General features: G+C 43.1%; 1 protein-coding gene across 3 annotated transcripts in view; it reads right to left on the bottom strand.

The window, feature by feature from the left end:
* Nucleotides 1-20298, bottom strand: part of LOC137340686 (tektin-3-like) — an 82438-nt gene that overhangs the window by 56523 nt on the left and 5617 nt on the right. Inside the window, exons 2-3 of one of the 3 annotated variants that reach the window (XM_068003346.1) lie at nt 8004-8194; nt 6755-7440 (exon numbers count right to left, since the gene is read on the bottom strand). In XM_068003346.1, the coding sequence (XP_067859447.1) occupies nt 6755-7426 (672 nt within the window). In that variant the 5' untranslated portion in view covers nt 7427-7440; nt 8004-8194. Of the gene's footprint in view, nt 1-6754; nt 7441-8003; nt 8227-20298 lie in introns of those variants that run through there. The other 2 variants (XM_068003345.1, XM_068003343.1) reach the window with 2 other exon arrangements.

Raw genomic sequence — 20298 nt, 5'->3', positions numbered from 1 at the left:
TTAGCTTAATGCTGATGATAAACACAATGCTTAACTAAATGTCTGATGTAAGCTTAATGCAATGTCAGCTTTGCTCAATGGTAGCACTCACCTATGAGTCAGAAAGTAGTGAGTTTGTGCACCACTCCAGGACTTGAGCACTTCATTTAGACTGACACTTCAGAGCAGTACTGAGATGGCGCTGCACTATTGCGGGTGGCTTCTTTCAGATGAGATGTCAAACCAAGGCTCCTATCTGTCTGCTCAGATGGACTTAAAAGATCATGGGCAATAACCACTGTGCAAGAGGACCTGTGAAATTGAACCTCTTCTGCCATCAGGACACGACTGGCATGCTGGGGGCACTCGCGTGCCCAAGGGGCAGTGTGCAGTTGCAAAGAGGAGGAAAGTCAGCCTGCAGGGATGCCGGCACCAAGCCTATAGTAAGTCCAGGGGCAGATTGGGAGGGTGGCGAGCAGTGGCTGGCAGAGGTCCACATTCATGTAAGTTACTTACCTTTTTGGTGGCAGCCTCCAGCGGTCCATTTAAGGACCACTGGTTTGGATGCTTTAGGCTCGAGAAAACTAACCGCAGCACGCATGGCGCATGCTGCGATTAGTCGCAATCCAAATACCCAAGGGGCCCACAATGGGTGTTGGGACCTCCATTTGCTTAGACGACTCCGGGGCACCCTACCCAATTTGGCACGTGATGCTATCCCGGCACGGACTGATTGCACGCAAGTCGCACGCCATATTAAACTCTTCAGCGTCCATGTTCCACTTGAAAAATGGGCTCTGCACAATCCAATTAATAACCCCCATAGATCACTTTGCTGAACACCTCCATTCAGTCTGCACGCGTGACCCTGACCTTCCAGTCGCTTGCCACATTAATTGCCCATCCCACTCCCACTCTGACCTCTCTGTCCTTGGCATCCTACACTGTTCTAATGAAGCTCAACGCAAGCTCAAGAAACAGAACCTCATCTTTCTACTGGGCACTTTCCAGCCTTAACAATAGCTTTAACAACTTTAGATCTTAACCACCGCTCCCATTGTCTCTCAGATAGCAGGTGTTAGTAATGGAGGATGGCTGCACCAGAGCCACTGGGAGTGGAGGAGGTGTGGGCTGCCTCTTGGGGTGGGGATCCCCTATCTGTAAACAGCCGGCAGGCTGGTCCGTACCCCTGGGGTCTACCTGCCTTTTTTCCGCCACATTCCTGGGCCATGGGAGCGGACTTAGAATTTAACCTTTTTAGAGAAACAAAGGGTTAGAATCGATTAAACGATTTTGTAAGGATATAAAAGATAGAAAAAAGTAAAACTAAAGGTGAAAAAGGAGAGAATGGGAAGGGAGAGAATTCAGAAAGTGAAGACAAGGAGAGCAGAAAAAAGTCTTTAAAAATAATTTTAAGTGCCTATTTTAGTTCAACAGAAACATTACAGAAATAAAGCTTCTCTTTGCAACAAAAATAGCTTTATTACTGTTAATTTAGTGTATTTCAGAATCACAGTGTGAGCTGAATTTTTTTTAAAGCAGTTAGCATGGGAAACTAATTTTCCTGGAACTGTAGTCTTTGGGTTCATTAGTATGTTAATGACTGCTTAATAGACTTGGCCCAGCTCAGTGGCTATTTTTGTCCTTTGCACATTGTTGGAGTAGGCCTTGTTATTTTTTCCATGTTCATCTACTTCCAATTTCTTTGTGAAAGTTTTTAAAAAAAAATTATTAGAAGAATGTCTTTTTCCTTTTAGCATACAGAGAAGGCACAAAAACAGCATTATCAGTTTGCTTTAACATCAGATTCAATCGTACAAACAAAAATGCTTTCTATATATAGGTAATAATTGTTTTCTTCATATGTATTAAATGTTCAGATATACCAAATTATTAATCACCCATCCTCACATCTTCATTATTCAACCCTAGCCTACTGCCTGCCCTTGGCCTAGAAGCACAGGAACCACTGTGTCCCATGGAGTATTTGATCATCTCAGTCTATACTTATGCCTATAACCTTCAAACCCATTTGCTACTAGATATCTACCCACTCTTTTTTGTTTGAAAGAGATAATCTATACAGCATCAACTACCTTTTCTAGGAGCCTGTTCAACATATCCATCACTGTGGGCAAAAAATTTATCCTTAGTCTTATTTGAGGTTTGTTCATTACGAATCTGTGTCCTCCAACTGCATGCTCGCAGTCCAGTTCAAATAGCCTGTTCACCTACATTAGCCATGCCTCAGAATTTTAAGGGACTGAGAAATGTTCTTCTTTTCTCTAATGCCAAGTTCAGTATTGTGAGTCTTTTCTCATAAATTAGAATCCTGTCTCCCGGAATCATCATTTCCCTTTTCTTTGAATCCGCTTCAATGTAAGGTACTCAAAACTGTACACAATATTCCAAATGTGGCATAATCAACAATATATACATTACAATTACCTATTTCAACTTATGCTCCAATGTTATCAAGATCCATTCAAGTAATTGATTAGCTTTGTTGATAACAGATATTTATCTCCCTTATTTTTGCCTGTCTCCGCCCTTACCTCAGCCCATCTCCCTCATTCATGCTTTTGTTACCTTCAGACTTGACTATGCTCTCCTGGCTGGCCTCCTATCTTCCACCCTCCATTAACTTGAGCTCATCCAAAACTCTGCTGCCCGTATCCTAACCCACAACAAGTCCTGCTCACCCAGCATCCCTGTGCTTCCTGACCTACGTTGGCACCCCTTCATCGAACGCCTTGATTTTAAAATCCTCCTTGTCGTGTTCAAATCACACCATGGCCTCACCCATCCCTATCTCTGTGAAGAAATTCTTCCTCATCTCAGTCCTAAATGGCTGACCCCTTATCTTGAGACTATAACCCCTAGTTCTAGACTCTCCAGTCAGGGGAAACAGGTTCTCATCATCTACCCTGTCAAGCCCTCTAAGAATTTTATACGTTTCAATGAGATCACCTCTCATTCTTCTAAACTCCAGAGAATATAGGCCCATTCTACTTAATATCTCCTCACAGGACAACCCTCTCATCCCAGGGATCGATCCAGTGAACCTTTGTTACACCTCCTCCAAGGCAAGTATATCCTTCCTTAGGTAAGGAGACCAGAACTGTACACAGTACTCCAGGTGTGCTTTCACCAGAGCCCTATATAATTGCAGCAAGACCTCCTTACTCTTATACTCCAACCCCTTTGCAATAAAGGCTAACATACCATTCTTTTTTGAATACTGGTATATTCCTTGTGGTTTTGCTTGTTAATGGTTATGGGGCTGGCTCCAGAGATAGCCAGGGTGTAGAGGCATGGCTGCTGAATCAGAGTGGGAGAAAGTAGTGGGGGGTGGGAGTCCACGTCAGGATCAGAACAGGAAAGGCAAGTTGCAGAGTTGGGTCAGGCTATGAGAAGGGTGGCTGTACAATTGGGTTGGACTGAGAGCGGGAAAGCCAAAGAGTCTAGTTGGCTCAGGATGGGTGCGGATGTGTGTGGAGTTTTTTTTTATTCGTTCGTGGGATGTGGGCGTCGCTGGCAAGGCCAGCATTTATTGCCCATCCCTAATTGCCCTTCAGAAGGTGGTGGTGAGCCGCCTTCTTGAATCGCTGCAGTCCGTGTGGTGAAGGTTCTCCCACAGTGCTGTTAGGAAGAGAGTTCCAGGATTTTGACCCAGCGACGATGAAGGAACTGTGATATATTTCCAAGTCGGGATGGTGTGTGACTTGGAGGGAAATGTGCAGGTGGTGTTGTTCCCATGTGCCTGCTGCCCTTGTCCTTCTAGGTGGTAGAGGTCGCAGGTTTCGGAGGTGCTGTCGAAGAAGCCTTCGCGAGTTGCTGCAGTGCATCCTGTAGATGGTGCACACTGCAGTCACGGTGTGCTGGTGGTGATGGGAGTGAATGTTTAGGGTGGTGGATGGGGTGCCAATCAAGCAGGCTGCTTTGTCCTGGAGTTGAGTTCCAAGCTTTGGGTTTGTTAGCCAGAACACTCAGCAGCAAGTAAATAAAATTGGAAGAAGAGGTGAGTGCAAACTCTAGCTGTGTGTCAGTTAGCGAGTGCACTCGTCACCAGAAAAATAAAATCAGCAGAGTCTAAGGATCAAACTTTCACGGGCACCTTCTTTCTTATGGTTCTAGGATCTCAATCTGAATCATATGATGGATACCACCACATGGTTAGAATGGACCAATCAGAAAACAAGTAGGTGCTCTACATTCATTCATTCATATAGGCAATAGAGAGATGTAACTTTTGCTATCCCCAGTATTCGGGTCCAGTATATACAGCTCATAAAATTATTAACCAGAGCCTCATCTATTACCTCTCTCATTTCCTTGGGGACTCTAAGATGTATCCCATCTTATTGAGATATATTGCAGACATTTATTTCTTTGAGTTTCTTCACAACACATGCTTTACTGATGACTACCTGTGTTATAGATTCCTCAGGTAAAATCATTGGGTCTGAAATCTGGCAGTAGTCTGCACACATGAAGATTGATGTGAAGCATCAACTTTTCTAGTGCTGTGGATCACCCTACACCTCCCACAATCTTGGCTTAATGTCCTGGGGCTTGAGTCCTTTCTTTTGTATTTTGTTTATATTTTTAACATCCCATCATGTGACTTTGAGCGCTGCCAACCTTTTAAGTACATAGGAACATAGGAACAGGAGTAGGCCATTCAGTCCTCAAGCCTGTTCCGCCATTCAATGAGATTATGGCTGACCTATATCCTGACTCCATCTGCCCGCCTTGGCTCCATATCCCTTAATACCCTTGGCTACTAAGAGTACCTCCTCTTTATCTATTTTTATCCTATCCAATTTCTCTATCCCCTCCTCCTTCATTATAACATTGGCAGCATCCTCTTGTTTTGTGAAGACAGATGCAAAGTTCTCATTTAGTAACTCAGCCATGCCCTCTGCCTCCACAAGAAGATTTCCTTTTTGGTCCCTAATCAGCCCCACCCTTCCTTTGACTATCCTTTTACTCTTTATATGTTTATAGAAGACTTTTAGTGCTCCCTTTTATGTTACCTGCTAATCTTTTCTCATACACTGTCTTTGCCCCTCTTATTTCCTTTTTCAGTTCACCTCTGCACTTTCTCCATTCTGCTTGATTCTCTACTGTATTATGAACCTGACATTTATCATAAGCATCCTTTTTCTGGTTCATATTAATCTCAATTTCTTTAGTCATTTAAGGAGCTCTAGCTTTGGATGCCATTCCTTTCTCCCTCATAGGAATGTGTTTAGTCTGTACCCAAACTATCTCCTCATTGAAAGCCTCCCATTGCCCATTTACTGTTTTACCTGCCAATCTTTGTTTTCAATCCACCTGGGCCAGGTCTCTTTTCAACTCACAAAAATTAGCCCTCTTCCAGTTGAGATTCATCACCTTTGATTGTTTCTTGTCTCTTTCTATAACTACTCTGAGTTAGAAGTTTGTGGTTCAAGTCCCATTCCAGGGACTTCAGCAGAAAATATAGGCTGACACTCCAGTGCAGGACTGAGGGAGTGCTGTACTGTCAGAGATGCCGTCTTTCAGATGAGACGTTAAACTGAGGTTCTGTCTACCCTCTCAGGTGGGCATAAAAGATCCCATGGCACTATTTTGAAGAACAGCAGGGGAGTTCTCCCCAGTGTCATGGCCAATATTTATCCCTCGACCAACACCTAAAAACAGATGATCTGGTCATTGTCACATTGCTGTTTGTGGGAGATTTTTGTGTGCAAATTGGCTGCTGCATTTCCTACATTACAACTGTCACTACACTTCAAAAGTACTTAATTGGCTGTAAAGTGCTTTGGGACGTCCTGAGGTTGTGAAAGGCGCTATATAAATGCAAGTTCTTTCTCTTCTTTACACTAAACCTAATGATATTGTGATCACTGTTTCCCAAATGCTCTCCCACTGAAACAAGCTCCATTTGCCCCACTTCATGCCCCAGATCTTTTAGTTTGTTACCTTCTTCAAAAGTAAAATTTTATTCATTTTCTGTACAGTGTTCTCTCTGGTATAATCAAATTAACTTGACAGCTAAATAATGTCCTTTTTTAGTGACCAAGGAGGGAAAAGATACGTGTATCCTATACAAGAGTAACTTAAAAGGGACAGTGTGTGTTGGGAAGCCCAGTTGTATTATTCTGTTAGCTATACCTTTAATTTTGATAGGTCATGATCCTTCATTCAATCAATAATGAAGTCTATGCTTAAAGTAACTGACATTTATGAACATACATAGCTACATAAATATGTATGTGAAAAAAGGTCAAACCTACTCTTCCCCACCAGAGGCATATGACAATGAGTGTACCAAAAACCCCACTGATTGTTCAGATTATTTTAGTTCATTATTTGATGAGTAAAATAATCACGTTACCTACAGAATAATGAACAGCTGAGGAACCATGAGTGGATGATAGTCCAATAGGGTTCAGGTTACATCATCAACAGGAAAACAAAACTCAAGCAGTTTAAATCAACATCTGAAGCTGGAAATTAGACTGTGTTATCACTCCAAGCTACATTTTTTAAATGTAATATATGCTGGCACAAAGCCAGACTTAAAACTGTCCTACAAAATTTAATCTATTTTATTTTTAAAAATCAATAATGCTAGGTTCAGTTTTCTGACAAAAGTGGGTATCTGATCGTATGCTGCATGCTATTGGTATGTAATAATATTTATACTGAAGGATTAATGATTGTGATGTCACTGCTGCACACTTTTCAGGAAACAATCTACAGCTGATATGGTTATCTCTCTGACCTGTAGGTGTGCATCTGTCTCTTCCAGTGCTTTCTCCACTCTTTTCTTAATTTGACCGAGAGCATGAATCTCCATGATCATTTGGTCAAGTTCATGATCGAGCTCCGATTTCCAGAAGCTGATGTCCTCCACCCTCTCTCCAATGTTGTTGCTGGTGTCATTCTGTATTTTCCTTGTCAGCTGAGCCTTGTCCTGGATAAGCCTTGAGGTGTCCTCCCTGAGCTTCTCGGCATTGTGCCTGGAACAATCTGATTGCTTGTAGTTGTTGTGGTTGGCCTCCACCCATTCACCTTGGGTGTATCTGCTGAAAAGGGCTATACGATTAGAAGTTGCCGGGGAGCAAGGATCCATCGAAGGGCATGGATCTATCACAGAGCAAGGATTCACTACGGGGCAGTTTATTGGTGGTCGTGGAGTGATTGCTGGGCATGAATGCATCACGGGGTACGAAGGCACGGGGCAGTTGATGATGGGACCCCCACTCACTGATGAGCAGGAGGTCATTGGTGGATACGATGTCATCACAGGGTACTGCCTCCCACATAAATTCTTAGTATAAGGTGCAAGGGTGGTGTTGACGCCTGCAACCTTGTAATACGTGCTCGGTCTCCATGGCAAGTTGACACTACTGCATCTTGTTTCCACATCTGTTGTACAACATCTGCCATACATGGTGGCTACAGTTCCTATAAAATAAATGGAATCCTATTAGCTTGGGACTGTGATAAATGGCTGTTTCTGCAGATCCAAGACAAACTAAGGCAACTAAGCCTTGAATGAAAAAAAAAAGAAAAAATACTATCAACACCAAACAACAAAACGCTATGCAAAATCTGGTCAACCCAACTAAAGGTTAGTGCAACAGATCTTGACCACATCTAATTATAGTAATGACATAATATGGTTATCATAAAACTTTTTTACGACGCATTATGACATACGCAACATCATAAAGCTAGCTATTAAAAAGCAGCTCATCATGAAGCTCTCTAAATAACCAACACACATATTACTGACATCATTCTTGCAATTAACCAAGATCCATCATTTTAAACGGCGCCGGGTCTGGTCTCTAGGATGCCTGAAGTGAACTGTACCTATCGCAGGTGTTTTCTTTTAATAATTATTACATTACAAACACAAAAAAAAAAGGGTCGTCTGTGCTTCATGAGCGACCACTTCCGAGTTGACGGTCTTATTATCACCCCGTGAGCTCACACGCAGAAGTAAACGGGGAGCGTTGCTGCACCTTTTTATCCCTGTTACTGATAGCAGCTCGGCTGATGCTGGTGCCTCTGCTCTGCATCGTGCATCTGTATACTCCGTGCAGATGTGATCTGGATCACGGGATCACGCCGTTGCTATGGACGCCGCAACATCCCGGACCTTAGCAACGGAGCCAGCTGTTGGCGCAAGGGGACCCCCCCAAGCCACCAATCTCTAGAAACAAAAAAAAAACCAGGCTTAGAATATCCCTACTCGAGTCAGGGGTCCATCTTGTTCCTCCATGTTGACGCCTGCTGTAGTGGTTGCAGCCTATGAGAGATGACTTGATTCTAATCAGATGATTGATGTAAGGGAGGGGGGGGGGGAAGAGAGAGGGAGAGAACGTCATCCATTGTACATTAAATCCCCATCTTAAATCTTAGCTTCTTAAAAGGGGTATTATCAGTTCAACAGGCGCATTTCGCCAGGCTCAGATCCTGAAGCAATGTTCCACCAGTGTTCACTTCTCCACCAGGATTCCTGTATTTTATGGAATTTTGACCCAACTATAAGGTGAAGAAGAAAAACTATCGCTTTCCCCCCCCCCCCCCCCCCCACCTCAGCCTGACGTGCTTCTCTATTTACCTCCTGCTTCCACTCCAACCCAATCTGACTGTCATCCCTCTCTCCCTCAGTCTGCTTTTGTAAGTGTCTGCTGCTCTGGCAGTGAAATTCAGAGTTCAATTAAGAGGTGACCCTATCCCAAACTCCCTTGTAATGTGAAACTGGTCTATTCGCTTATAAGGAAGGGAGCCAATATTGAGGCATATTGGCCCTGGGAGGGCTGGAGGTTAGTAGAGAAAGGTTAAATGTGAATTCTTATTAGACAATAGGATAAGAACCCTAAAATATGTGTTAAAATATGCAAGTGATGGTGCAGTGTAATAATAAATTACAAAGATGGTGGCCAGCACCCTAGTTGTGTTTGCCTCAATAAAAATTGGAGCTGGCTAGGTGCCTATACAGATTTTCTAATTCACCTCATTTCCAGAGTGATAGACGGTTCTATAACCTATTAACCTCTCATCAAATGTTACCTTTTTAAAAGAAAACACACACATTTACAATTATAATCATCTAATTGTAGTACTTAGTTTACTGGTATCTTTGTCAGACTAAATAAAGTTTGTGACATTATGCCAACCTTTAGTACCAGTGGAGCTAAGAATACAAATTACTGAGTGTTATTGCTCCTGATTGTTACCCATGCCCCTTCTGTTTCCCTTCTCCCCATCGCCTTTCAAATATCCAGTGACAGCACTCTGAAGAGATTGATGGTGCTGACGTGTCAGAAACTCGCCAAGCACCACAGTACAGAGGTGAGACATAAAGAGTCAATTCACAATTAGCATGTAAGAAAGGTTTTGGAGGGTGGGATGAGTTTGACCAGTAAGGGCAGTCTTTGAGCCCAGAGACTACTGTGCAAAGTTTCCATGAAATGAGAGAAATGAGATCAAAGCCCCAGAAATACCTCAGATTGCATATTAAGTCATCAAGAACCCAAAGCTATTGGGTGCCAAAAATGGCGCCCCAAAACGCTAGCCAACTTGCTTATGTTTTGTATCTTCAAACATTTTTTCTGTGGTCGGAAGGTCCACCTACAGCATTTTCACATTGCAGGTGAAGTTGGAATAGTCCCTTCCACTACCACTACTACTACCATTGACCATCTACTCCAAATAGGAGCATGGCAGTGGGTGTGCAATGTTTCCAGCCTTCAGTGAGGAAGCCTAAGTTGAGCTTTTTCAGAAACCGCATGACTGCGTGGGTCCAAATGGTCCTTGGTTGGCCTTGAGGTCCACATCAATCTGGAGGGAGCCTTGATTGGGACATCTGCAGAGTTCCCTACATGTTAAAGTTCTCATCTGACTGGGCGATATGCCCAAATAGTTGCAATCGTTAGAGACTCACGCTTTCGTAGACAACAGGTTGTGCTGCGCACATTTTGATCTCTGCTTTCCATATGTAGTTGTACCAGCGGACTCCAAGTATTGGTCGGAGGCACCACTGGTCAAAAGCATCCCGTTTTGAGTGGTCACAAACTGTATGAGCCCATGTATCTGCTCCATATGTCAGGACTGGGATGACAAGATGGTTGTATAATCTGAACTTGGTTGCTGGTTGGATTCTTGACTTCCACACATTATTATCAAGAGATCACATAACATCTCTGGTGATCTCTATTTGTCAACGCATCTCTCCTTCAGAGGCACTTAAGCTTTGCATTGAGCTCCCAAGGTGGTTGAAATTGTCACATATCTTTATGGTTTTGTTATTCACAGTGGTGGAATATGGAGGATTTGCAAGCCGGAAGTGCTGAATTTTGGTGTTTTGCCAGTTGCACTTTGGGCTCAGTGGTTTCAGCCTCATCTTTGAGGATACTCGGTGCCAAATTTACCATCTCTAGCATTACTGTAAGAAGGGCAACGTCATCCACATAGTCGAAGTCAGCGAAAGCTTCCAAACCCAGTTCTTCACCATTCATGCTTTGGCCAACAATGCTCCAAGATCCAGTCCATGGGTAGCAGAAACAGGCCAGAGCCAACGATGCATCCTTGCTGATCCAGTCTCACAGAAGGTGCTGGTATCGTTGCCTATGCGCACACAACTGGTTGTACCTTCGTACAGGTGTCGAATGAGTCAGAACAAATTTATGCGGGGCACCTGCTCACTTTAGAAGTAACCAAGTTGAGTTCCTGTCCACCGAGTCAATTGCTGCCTTGAAATCGATGTAGGGTACCCATAGTGGCTTTTGGTATAGTCTGTCTGTCTGGGTCATGATGCTAAGCCCCAATATTCAGTCATGATGGACCGCTGAGCATGAATCCACTAATTATGCCTTCTCTTTGTGGTTCCAAGAGAGGATTTGGCTGATTGCATAAATGCTAATTTGAACATGGACCACTGTGTTTTGATGTCATCCCCAGGGCAGTCAGTCTCCAATGCCTCTTGTACCTTCTGTTGATAGTCCTGCAGGTAACACTCCTCCTTTAGTTTACTGATGTCCAGATGCACGAGCAAGCTGAGATTGTTCTGTTTGTTGACAATCTTATGGAGATATCAGCATCTAGGAGACAGTGGTCAAAGCTGCACTCAGCATTGTGGTAGACTTGGCAATTCATCATGACCTTCCATTTTTGACTCACCAATATGTGGTTGATCTCCTTCTTGACGTGGCCATTGTTAGAATACCAGCTCCATCAATGTATGTCCTTTTCTCTGTACCATGAAGCACCTATTCGATAATTATCTATCTCGGGTTGGTTCTCCCTGATAAGGCATTGAAATCTGCAAATTACTGCATTGTTGTTGCTGATGGATCTGTACCCAGTGGCAAGGGCAGCATAGAAGTCCTCCTGAACTGCCAAGCTCACAGTGTCTGTGGGAGCATATGCCGCCAAGATGCTAAGATGTCCATAGCAGTGAAGAAAGCTCACTGAGGACTCTTGGCAAATGTGGTAACAAGCACATGAGGGGCTCTCCTACTCTTTGGCGGTAGCCCTAGTACCACTTCACCTTGATGCTGGGCGTCTTTTCCAGACCCTGCAATGGTGTAGCCATCTACCTGCGTTTCTCCAGTTCCCAGCCATCAAACCTCCTACGCTTCGGCAGCTATGATGTTCAGCCACTGGAGCTTTCTCATTAGCAGAGTTGCGGCATCAATCTCGTTTAGCGTTCTTCTTTCCAGACACAACTCGTGCTTCTTGTCCTTATAAGGGTTTAGTTGTTCGATATTCCACAGGCCAGCTGCCAATCAGAAGGGAGCACTGACCCTGTGGCTTTTCCTCTGGGCTGCTGTAGTCCATCGTTCAGTCCTGGCCAGGTGCCATGTCCATTGATAATGTGCGAGAGACTGATTCCACCCAATGTTGCCTTCACTAACTCTTGTAGTGAGAGGGGAGAACCAGCAGATATTTGTGGAGAAGATTATGCAGGAGAGATACAAAAGAGAGGCCGATTGAGTGGGAGAGGGACAGGAGTAGGGCAACCCTAGCAGAATAGGGTCAGGAATGAACAAGGACTAGGAGAATAACAAGCAGGCACATCAGTCTCCCATGAGAGACTGAGGGGCGTGAGGAGGGGGATGTATGAGGAATATCGAGCATCAGAAATAAAGGAAAAAGAGGAGCGACAGAAGCAAAAAATGCAACGGCAGAAAATAATAAAGGAACAGAAAAGGAAGAAAAGGAATAAACAATACAGAAAAGCTCAGTTGGAAAAGAAAATCAGGAAGATGAGGCAAAGGACTGGGAAGAGAAAAGCAACTTGAGAGTAAAGAGTAAGTTATCTATTACAGTATAACCTTGGATGAAAATGATTTCTGCATACAGAACAATGAGAAAATATATATTAAAAAAAAGTTTAATTTTTCTATATTTCTTTCTTGGCGTGTTTTCACTATTGTATATAGGAAATGAAATGAAAAAATGGGTTAAATAAAAGAGATAAAAGAATAATCTAGAGAAAAGTCTGATTAAGATACAGGAACATATACTGACTAGATAACTTATAGTATCATATGGCAGTCTCAGAAATTGAGATACTTCTCATATGCCATTGCTGACAATGATATAGTAATAATTACAATACTTGCTACAACTCAGTCCTGTGTAACCCAAGCAGCTGAAGCTGCTTTATGATGTTACTTTGACATTATGATGTCATGCACAATGGACAAATTATTTTTTTTCCTAATTTCCACTCTTGACATTCGATCAGATCAGCCATGATCTAATTGAATGGTGGGGCTGGCCCGAGGGGCTGAATGGACTACTCCTGTTCTTATGTATTTCCTACAAAGGAGAAATAGAAATACTCTATGAGCATGTAACATAGGGGATAAAATGACTGTCTGTTAGTGCATGTGTAAAATATGCATCATGGTCTAGTTATTTTATGTATGAGCTAACTTTTGCCCACACTAACAAAATTTCTCTTTGGGGGGAGGGGTGGAGCAAGCATGTCAATGCACAGACTTACCATTAATTTTTTTTTCCTTTGATATGTTAAGTAAGCATCAATTTGGTTTTCTCAAAAATGACTCACACTAAACTCCAAACAGATAAGTAAGATATGACACCTTCTTATGAGCTGGAATTTTTGCAGTGGAAGCAATGGAAAGGTGCATAAAGTGACCTGAAGCAAAAAGAACTGGCGTGTGGGTTGGTGGGTATCTGAGCAAATGCACAGAATCGCAAGGAGAGAAAGAAGGAAAGAACTTGCATTTACACAGGGCCTTTCACGTCCTCAAGCACTTCACAACCAAGCAATCACCTTTAAAATGTAGCTACAGCTGTTACACAGGGAAACGTGGCAGTCAATTTATGCATAACAAGATCCCACAATCAACAATGAGATAAATGATCAGTTACTCTGTTTTTGATGGTGTTGATTGAAGGATAAATGTTGGCCGGGATATCAAGGGAACTTCCCTGCTCTTCTTCAAATACTGCAATGCGATCTTTTATGTCCAGTTGAACAGCAGATTTGGTTTAACATCTTGTCCCAAAGATAGCACCTTTGATAATGCAGAATTCTGTCAGTACAGCCCTAAAGTGTCAGCAAATTGTGGGTTTAAGTCCTGCAATGAAGTTTGAGCATATAATCTTCTGATTCAGTGGTGAGAGTGCTACCACCGGCCCTGAGAGAACAGGAAATTGCATGCTGTCCTAATGGTCATTCCCCATGGTATGATCCACAGCTTCACTTCCGTAAGTCCAAGGAGCACAGACTTGAACGTATATGGTGAACAACTGATTTAGCCGTTCATCGCCAGATCTGGCTGGATCACATCAAGCACTATCGGGCCCTGCACTCCTCCGTCAAAACTGCTCAATACCCCAGGATCATCCTGAAATGCAAAGAAAACCCCAGGCTTCTCCTCTCCACTACCAACCGTTTCCTTAAACCCCTCTCCCCTGCACTCTCCACCCTCACCTCCAACAATAAGTGCAAGGGGCTCATGGGCTTCTTGTCGCTAAGATTGAGACCGTCCGTTTTGCTGCATCTGTCGCATCCCTCCCTTCACCTTGCCCACCAAACTAAGGTTCCACTTCCCTAGCCCTGAACCCACGTCTTTCTCTATTTTCTCCCCTGTCTTCCCTCATGCCCATTCCGAGCACATCTTGTCCATGAGACCCACCTCCTGTTCTCTTAACCCTATTCCCACTACACAGCTGACCTCCCAACTTTCCTTCCTGGCCCCAGTGCTAGCTGACATTGTAAATGGATCCCTTTCCTCAGGTACCGAACTCCTCCTCAAAAAACCCACCCCTGACCTCTCTGTCCTTGCAAACTACCACTGCATCTTCAACCTCCCTTTCTTCTCCAAAATCCTTGAACATGTTGTCACTTCCGAAACCCGTGCCCATCTTTCCTGCAACTCCATGTTTGAACCTCTCCAATCAGGTTTCTGCCCCTGCCACAGTACTGAAACGGCTCTTACCAAAGTCACAAATAACATCCTATGTGAATGTGATCATTGTAAACTATCCCTCCTCATCCTTCCCGACCTGTCGGCAGCCTTTGACATGGTCGACCACACCATCCTCTTCCAAAGCCTCCCCTTCGTTGTCTAGATGAGTGCGATTGCTCTTGCCTGGTTCCACTCTATCCATCCATAGTCAGAGAATCTCCTGAAATGGTTTTTCTTCAAATCCCTCCTCCATTACCACTGGAGTCCTCCAATTATCTATCCCTGACCCCCACCTATTTATCATTTACGTGCTGCCCCTCGGTGACATCATCCGAAGACATGATGTCGGGTTCCACACGTACGTTGATGACACCGAGCTCTACCTCACCACCCGCTCTCTTGACCCCTCCACAGCCTCTGTGTTGTCAGGCTGCTTGTCCGACATCCAGTCCCGGATAAGCCACAATTTCCTCCAAACAAGAGGAATACCAAAGCCATTGTGTTTGGCCCCCGCCACAAACTCTGTTTCCTCGCCAACGATTCTATCCCCCTCCTTGGCCACTGTCTCAGGCTGAACCAGACCGTTCACAACCTCGGCGTCCTCTTTGACCCTGAGCTGAGTTTCCAACCCCATATCCAAAGACCGTCTACTTCCACCTATGTAACATCACCTGTCTCCACTCCTGCCTCAGCCCATCTGCTGCTGAAAACCTTATCCATGTCTTTGTTACCTCTAGACTCGACTATTCTGATGCCCTCCTGGCCGGCCTCCCGTCTTCCACCCTCCATAAACTTGAGCTCATCCTAAACTCTGCTGCCTGTCTGATAACCTGTACCAAATCACACTCACCCATTATCCTTGTGCTACATTGGCTCCAATTTAAAATTCTCATCCTCGTGTTCAAATCCCTCGATTGCCTTGCTCCTCCCTGTGGCTCTGCTCCTCCTGCTCCTTCTACAACCCTCCAAGAGCTTTGCATTCCTCCAACTGTGGCCTCTTATGCATCACTCACTCCCTTCTACCCACCATCGGCAGCCATGCCTTCAGCCGTTCAGATCCTAAGCTCTGGAATTCCATCCCTAAACCTTTTCTTTTCTCCACCTCTCTCCTCCTTTAAGACCTCCCTTAAAACCTACCTATTTGACCAAGTTTTTAATCTCCCCTCTAATATCTCTTCCTTTGGCTCGGTGTCAATTTTTGTCTAATTAAACTCCTGTGAAGTACCTTGGAACACTATACAAATGTAAGTTGTTTTTGTTTTTATAAGTAATAACTCACAAACAGTATAGGTCCATGGGTACGAGTAACCTTTCAATATTTCACCAAAGTTCATCATATGTGAGCCTAAACAGTTGGTATCAAGAGGTTATTTGACCATTGGGCCAATCCTGTCCTCATTCATCAGCTCGACTATCCAGAAGGGGCTATTGGATAGTTGTCAGGAGTGGGAATCCTCTCTAATCTGTGGACACTGAATTGAATTGTAGTACCCCCCTCACCCCACCTATCCCACACTATCCTAAATCCCAGGGGTTTATGCAACACAGCAAGTGCGTTACATGTTTGAACATTAGCAGACATCTATATAGCTTTTTGATTTAAGTTTTATCATTGAGTTTGCATGTTTTGTTACCATTAGCATTTTTGCTTTACACCATCTGTCATAGTCCTGAGTTTTCCTGCACAGCTTTGCATTATGTGGTGAAAATCCCTTTTTGCCACACAACAGTGACATTAGACGAGGATTATAAAAGCATCAACTGACATTGGAACATAGGAACAGGAGTAGGCCATTTAGCCCCTGAAGCCTGTTCCGCCATTCAATGAGATCATGTCTGATCTGTGACCTCACTCCATATGCCTGCCTTAGCCCCATATCCTTTCATACCTTTGGTTAACAAACATCCAGCAATCTCAGATTTAAGATTAACAACTGAGCTAACATCGACTGCCTTTAGCGGAAGAGAGTTCCAAACTTCTACCGCCCTTTGCGCATAGAAATCTTTCCTAACTTCACTCCTGAAAGTCCTGGCTCTAATTTTTAGGCTATGTCCCCTAGACCTAGACTCCCCAACCAGCGGAAATAGTTTCTCTCTATCTACCCTATCAGTTCCCCTTAATCTTCTAAATTCCAGGGAATACAACCCTAGTTTGTGTAATCTTTCCTCGTAATTTAACCCTTGGAGTCCAGGTATCATTCTAGTAAATTTACGCCCCACTCCCTCCAAGGCCAATATATCCTTCCTATGGTGTGGTGCCCAGAACTGAATGCAGTTCTCCAGGTGTGGTCTAACCAGGGCTTTGTATAGCTGTAGCATAACTTCTACCATCTTGTATTCTAGTCCTCTAGATATAAAGGCTATTAGCATTCTATTAGCCTTTTTGATTATTTTCTGTACCTGTCCATGACATTTTAATGACCTCCGTACATGGACCCTTAAGTCCTTTTGGACCTCCACTGTTTTGAGCTTTTCACCATTTAGAAAGTACTCTGATCTATCCATTATAGGTCCAAAGTGGACAACCTCACACTTGCCTACATTGAAATCCATTTGCCACAGTTTTGCCCATTCACTTAATCTATTAATATCTCTCTGTAATTTTATGCTTCCATCTACATTGCTTACAATGCTCCTATCTTTGTGGATCTGTGGCTCTCTATCCCATCATCTAAGTTGTTAATAAATACAGTGAATAGTTGAGGCCCCAACACAGATCCCTGTGGGACACCACTAGTCACATTCTGCCAATTTGAGTACCCGCCCATTATCCCTACTCTCTGCTCCTGCCACTCAGCCAATTTCCTAACCAGGTCAATGATTTTCTCTCAATTCCATGAGCTTTAACTTTAGCTAAAAGTCTCTTATGAGGGATTTTATCGAATGCCTTCTGGGAGTCCACATAAACAACATCCATAGACATTCCCCTCCCCACTACTTTAGTCACCCCTTCAAAAAATTCAATCAGGTTCGTCAGGCATGATCTACCCTTTACAAACCTACGCTGGCTCTCTCTGATTAACTGAAAATTTTTGAGGTGTTCAGTCACTCTATCCTTAATTATAGACTATAGTAACAACAAACGTTAGGCTAACTGATCCATAATTTCCTGGTTTCCCTCTCTCACCTTTCTTAAATAGCAGAGTGACGTGCAATTATCCAATCTAAAGGAGCGGTTTCTGAATCGAGAGAACTTTGGAAGATTAAAGTTAGGGCATCTGCGATGTTCTCATCTGCTTCCTTTAAAACCTTGGGATGGAAACCATCTGGTCCTGGGAATTTGTCACTCTTTAGTGCCATTATTTTCTTCATTACTGTTAATTTGGTTACATTAATTATGGTGAGTCCCCATTCCTGATTCAAAATTAGTTTCCTCAGAGTAATGGCATGCTATCATCTTCCTTTACTATAAATACTGATGCAAAGTAATTATTTAACATGTCCGCTGTTTCCTTATTTTCATTTACAATATCACCTTTATTAGTTTTTAAGGGGCCCACATTGCTCTAGACCACCCTATTTTTCCTAATATAATAGTAAAAAAAAATTATGTTGATTTTGATATCCTTTGCAAGTTTCTTTTCATACTCCCTTTTGTAGCTCTTATTATCTGTTTTGTCACACTTTGTTGTTCCTTGTATCTCTCCCAGTCGCCAGGATCTGTGCTATTTTTTGCATTGTGTATGCTTTTTCTTTAGTTTTATGTTGTCCCTTACGTCTTTTGTCGTCCATGGCTGTTTTTATGGCAAGTAGAGCTTCTTGCCCCATACGGATTGTTTTACTGAAAAAACTGCCTTAGAGATGTAACATTCCTGTGTATGTTATTTATTAAAGTTATGAGTGCTCCATATTCCCCATTGCATTGATTTCCAAATACTCATTTACAAATTCATCCATGGTTCAATGTGGTTTGATGCTAACTCTACAATTTACTCGAGCAGAATGCTCTTCTGAATATGGACTGCTGTGCGTTTCCCCTCCCTCTGCTGCACTATCAATGAAACAGTTTGTGTTGTAAATAAAAGTTGTCTTCCATGCCTAATTGTGAGATATAGCGAGAGATGCGCTGATGTACTAAAATGAAAGATAATAAACAACTAAAGAAATGGAGCAGAAATGAACAGTTTGATGGTGGAAAGTGGAAGTATTTTCTCCCCATGACCATTTTAAGAGGCAGTGTTACCGGTGGGTTAATGAATTAAAAATTAAGATGTGGAATGTTTGTAATTGACGATACTTGGTACCATTCTAGAATACAGGTGGGTGGGCAACATCACAGTTAACCATTATCAACAGTTACTGACTTGGTTTATCAGCCTTGAGATATTCACAATTCTCTGCTCAGTGTGCAAATCTGAGTATATTTCCCTCATCAACTTTCCAAATCCTTCACACTTTCCTGGAACCCTGCTGCAGCATCTTTCACTCTCAGTGCCTTTCTTTGCTTTTCTCATGGACTCTCCATTTCAGTGTTATTCCTTTCAGGGCCTCGCTTCCTGCATTTTAGTGCTTTACAGAAATTCCTTGCAATTGTAGTTCTTGGGGCTCAGCCTATTAACCTGCTGCTCACTGTCCTTCACCCAGTCAACTGTGTCTCAGTCCATTACTCTCAGTCCCAGCAAGCTACTCACTGTCTCACAAACACGGCGCGCGCCCCCAATCTTCTTCTTAGCTCACTGTTTGCTCCAGAACTAACCTTTTCATTATAATTAGCAACTGGGTGTAGTTCTCTCTGCCAATTAGCTCCCAATCTGCTGTTTGTTTGTTTTTTATTTTGACCCCAGCAGTTTTAAACAGGATTGATAGGCTATAGATACGTTCAGATGCTTGACAATGGGATCACAATTATAACAAAAATAAATTTGGGGTTTTTGACTATTTGGCCTAGTGGGAATTTGGGGTGAATATATATTAAGATATTGCGATGACATTAAATTCAACTGACATGAAGTTAAATCCACACAAAACACAAGCTCAGGCTGTGGACAAACACAAAGAAAGAGAACTTCCTCTCCTAAGAGCACAGTTAAATAGTTTCATGGATTTTGTTAGTCTGCAGTGAATTCAGCCCACTTAAGGAGATAGTCTGGCTTACTTTGTTATTTTCTGTTATGAGAAATGTTATGAAATAGATTTAAATTAATTGTAAACCGTATTCTGTTTGTTTATATATGTTGTGAAATAAACCAACTTGTTGCTCCAGTGTCCCCCTTCCGGAAGGTAGGAGAAATGCAAATGGACACACGTGCAAGAGGGGAGGAGTATCCAGTTCACACCACGAGTGGTTTTATTGTTACGACCCTAGGGTCACGCTATATCATGACTAGATATTAGGCGGCATAGGGAATAGGGATCGTAGGGAACATGAGATCCTTTTAAGGGAGAGACGCTGATGCTGAATCAAAGAGAATATCTACTGCAGACCTGAAATTTGTCACATGTATCAGTTATACCCCTTCTTCAAAGATTTTGGTGGCCTGGATGACTACTTGTTCTCCAAGTTCCTGAATTAAGTACCTCAGGCCTGGATGTTCTGCTGCCGACCGCCTGTTGTTGCATGTCATTTAAATATTATTTTGGGGACGTTTCTGTCCTTCACATCAATTCCCTGCTGATAAACAGTAAGTATACGCTGCCAAGATACCACCGACCATAACTACAAGCCCTCACATACCTAACCGGCAATGACTGCGGGGAACTGGCTTCACTTGGTCCATTACAGCCGACAGCCAGAGGCAGAGCCATGCTGCCTGCTGCAAGGACACCTGCATGGGGACGGTGGTGTAGTGCTTATGTTACAAGTAATCCAGACAACACACTCTCATTTGAATCTAAAAACCTGCAGTAGCCTTTTAGGTCCAAA

This window comes from Heptranchias perlo, chromosome 22, assembly GCF_035084215.1.
Source record: "Heptranchias perlo isolate sHepPer1 chromosome 22, sHepPer1.hap1, whole genome shotgun sequence".
NCBI classification, from domain to species: domain Eukaryota; kingdom Metazoa; phylum Chordata; class Chondrichthyes; order Hexanchiformes; family Hexanchidae; genus Heptranchias; species Heptranchias perlo.
The sequence above is the reverse complement of the archived record's forward strand: the minus strand, read 5'-3'. Positions and strand labels throughout refer to the sequence as shown.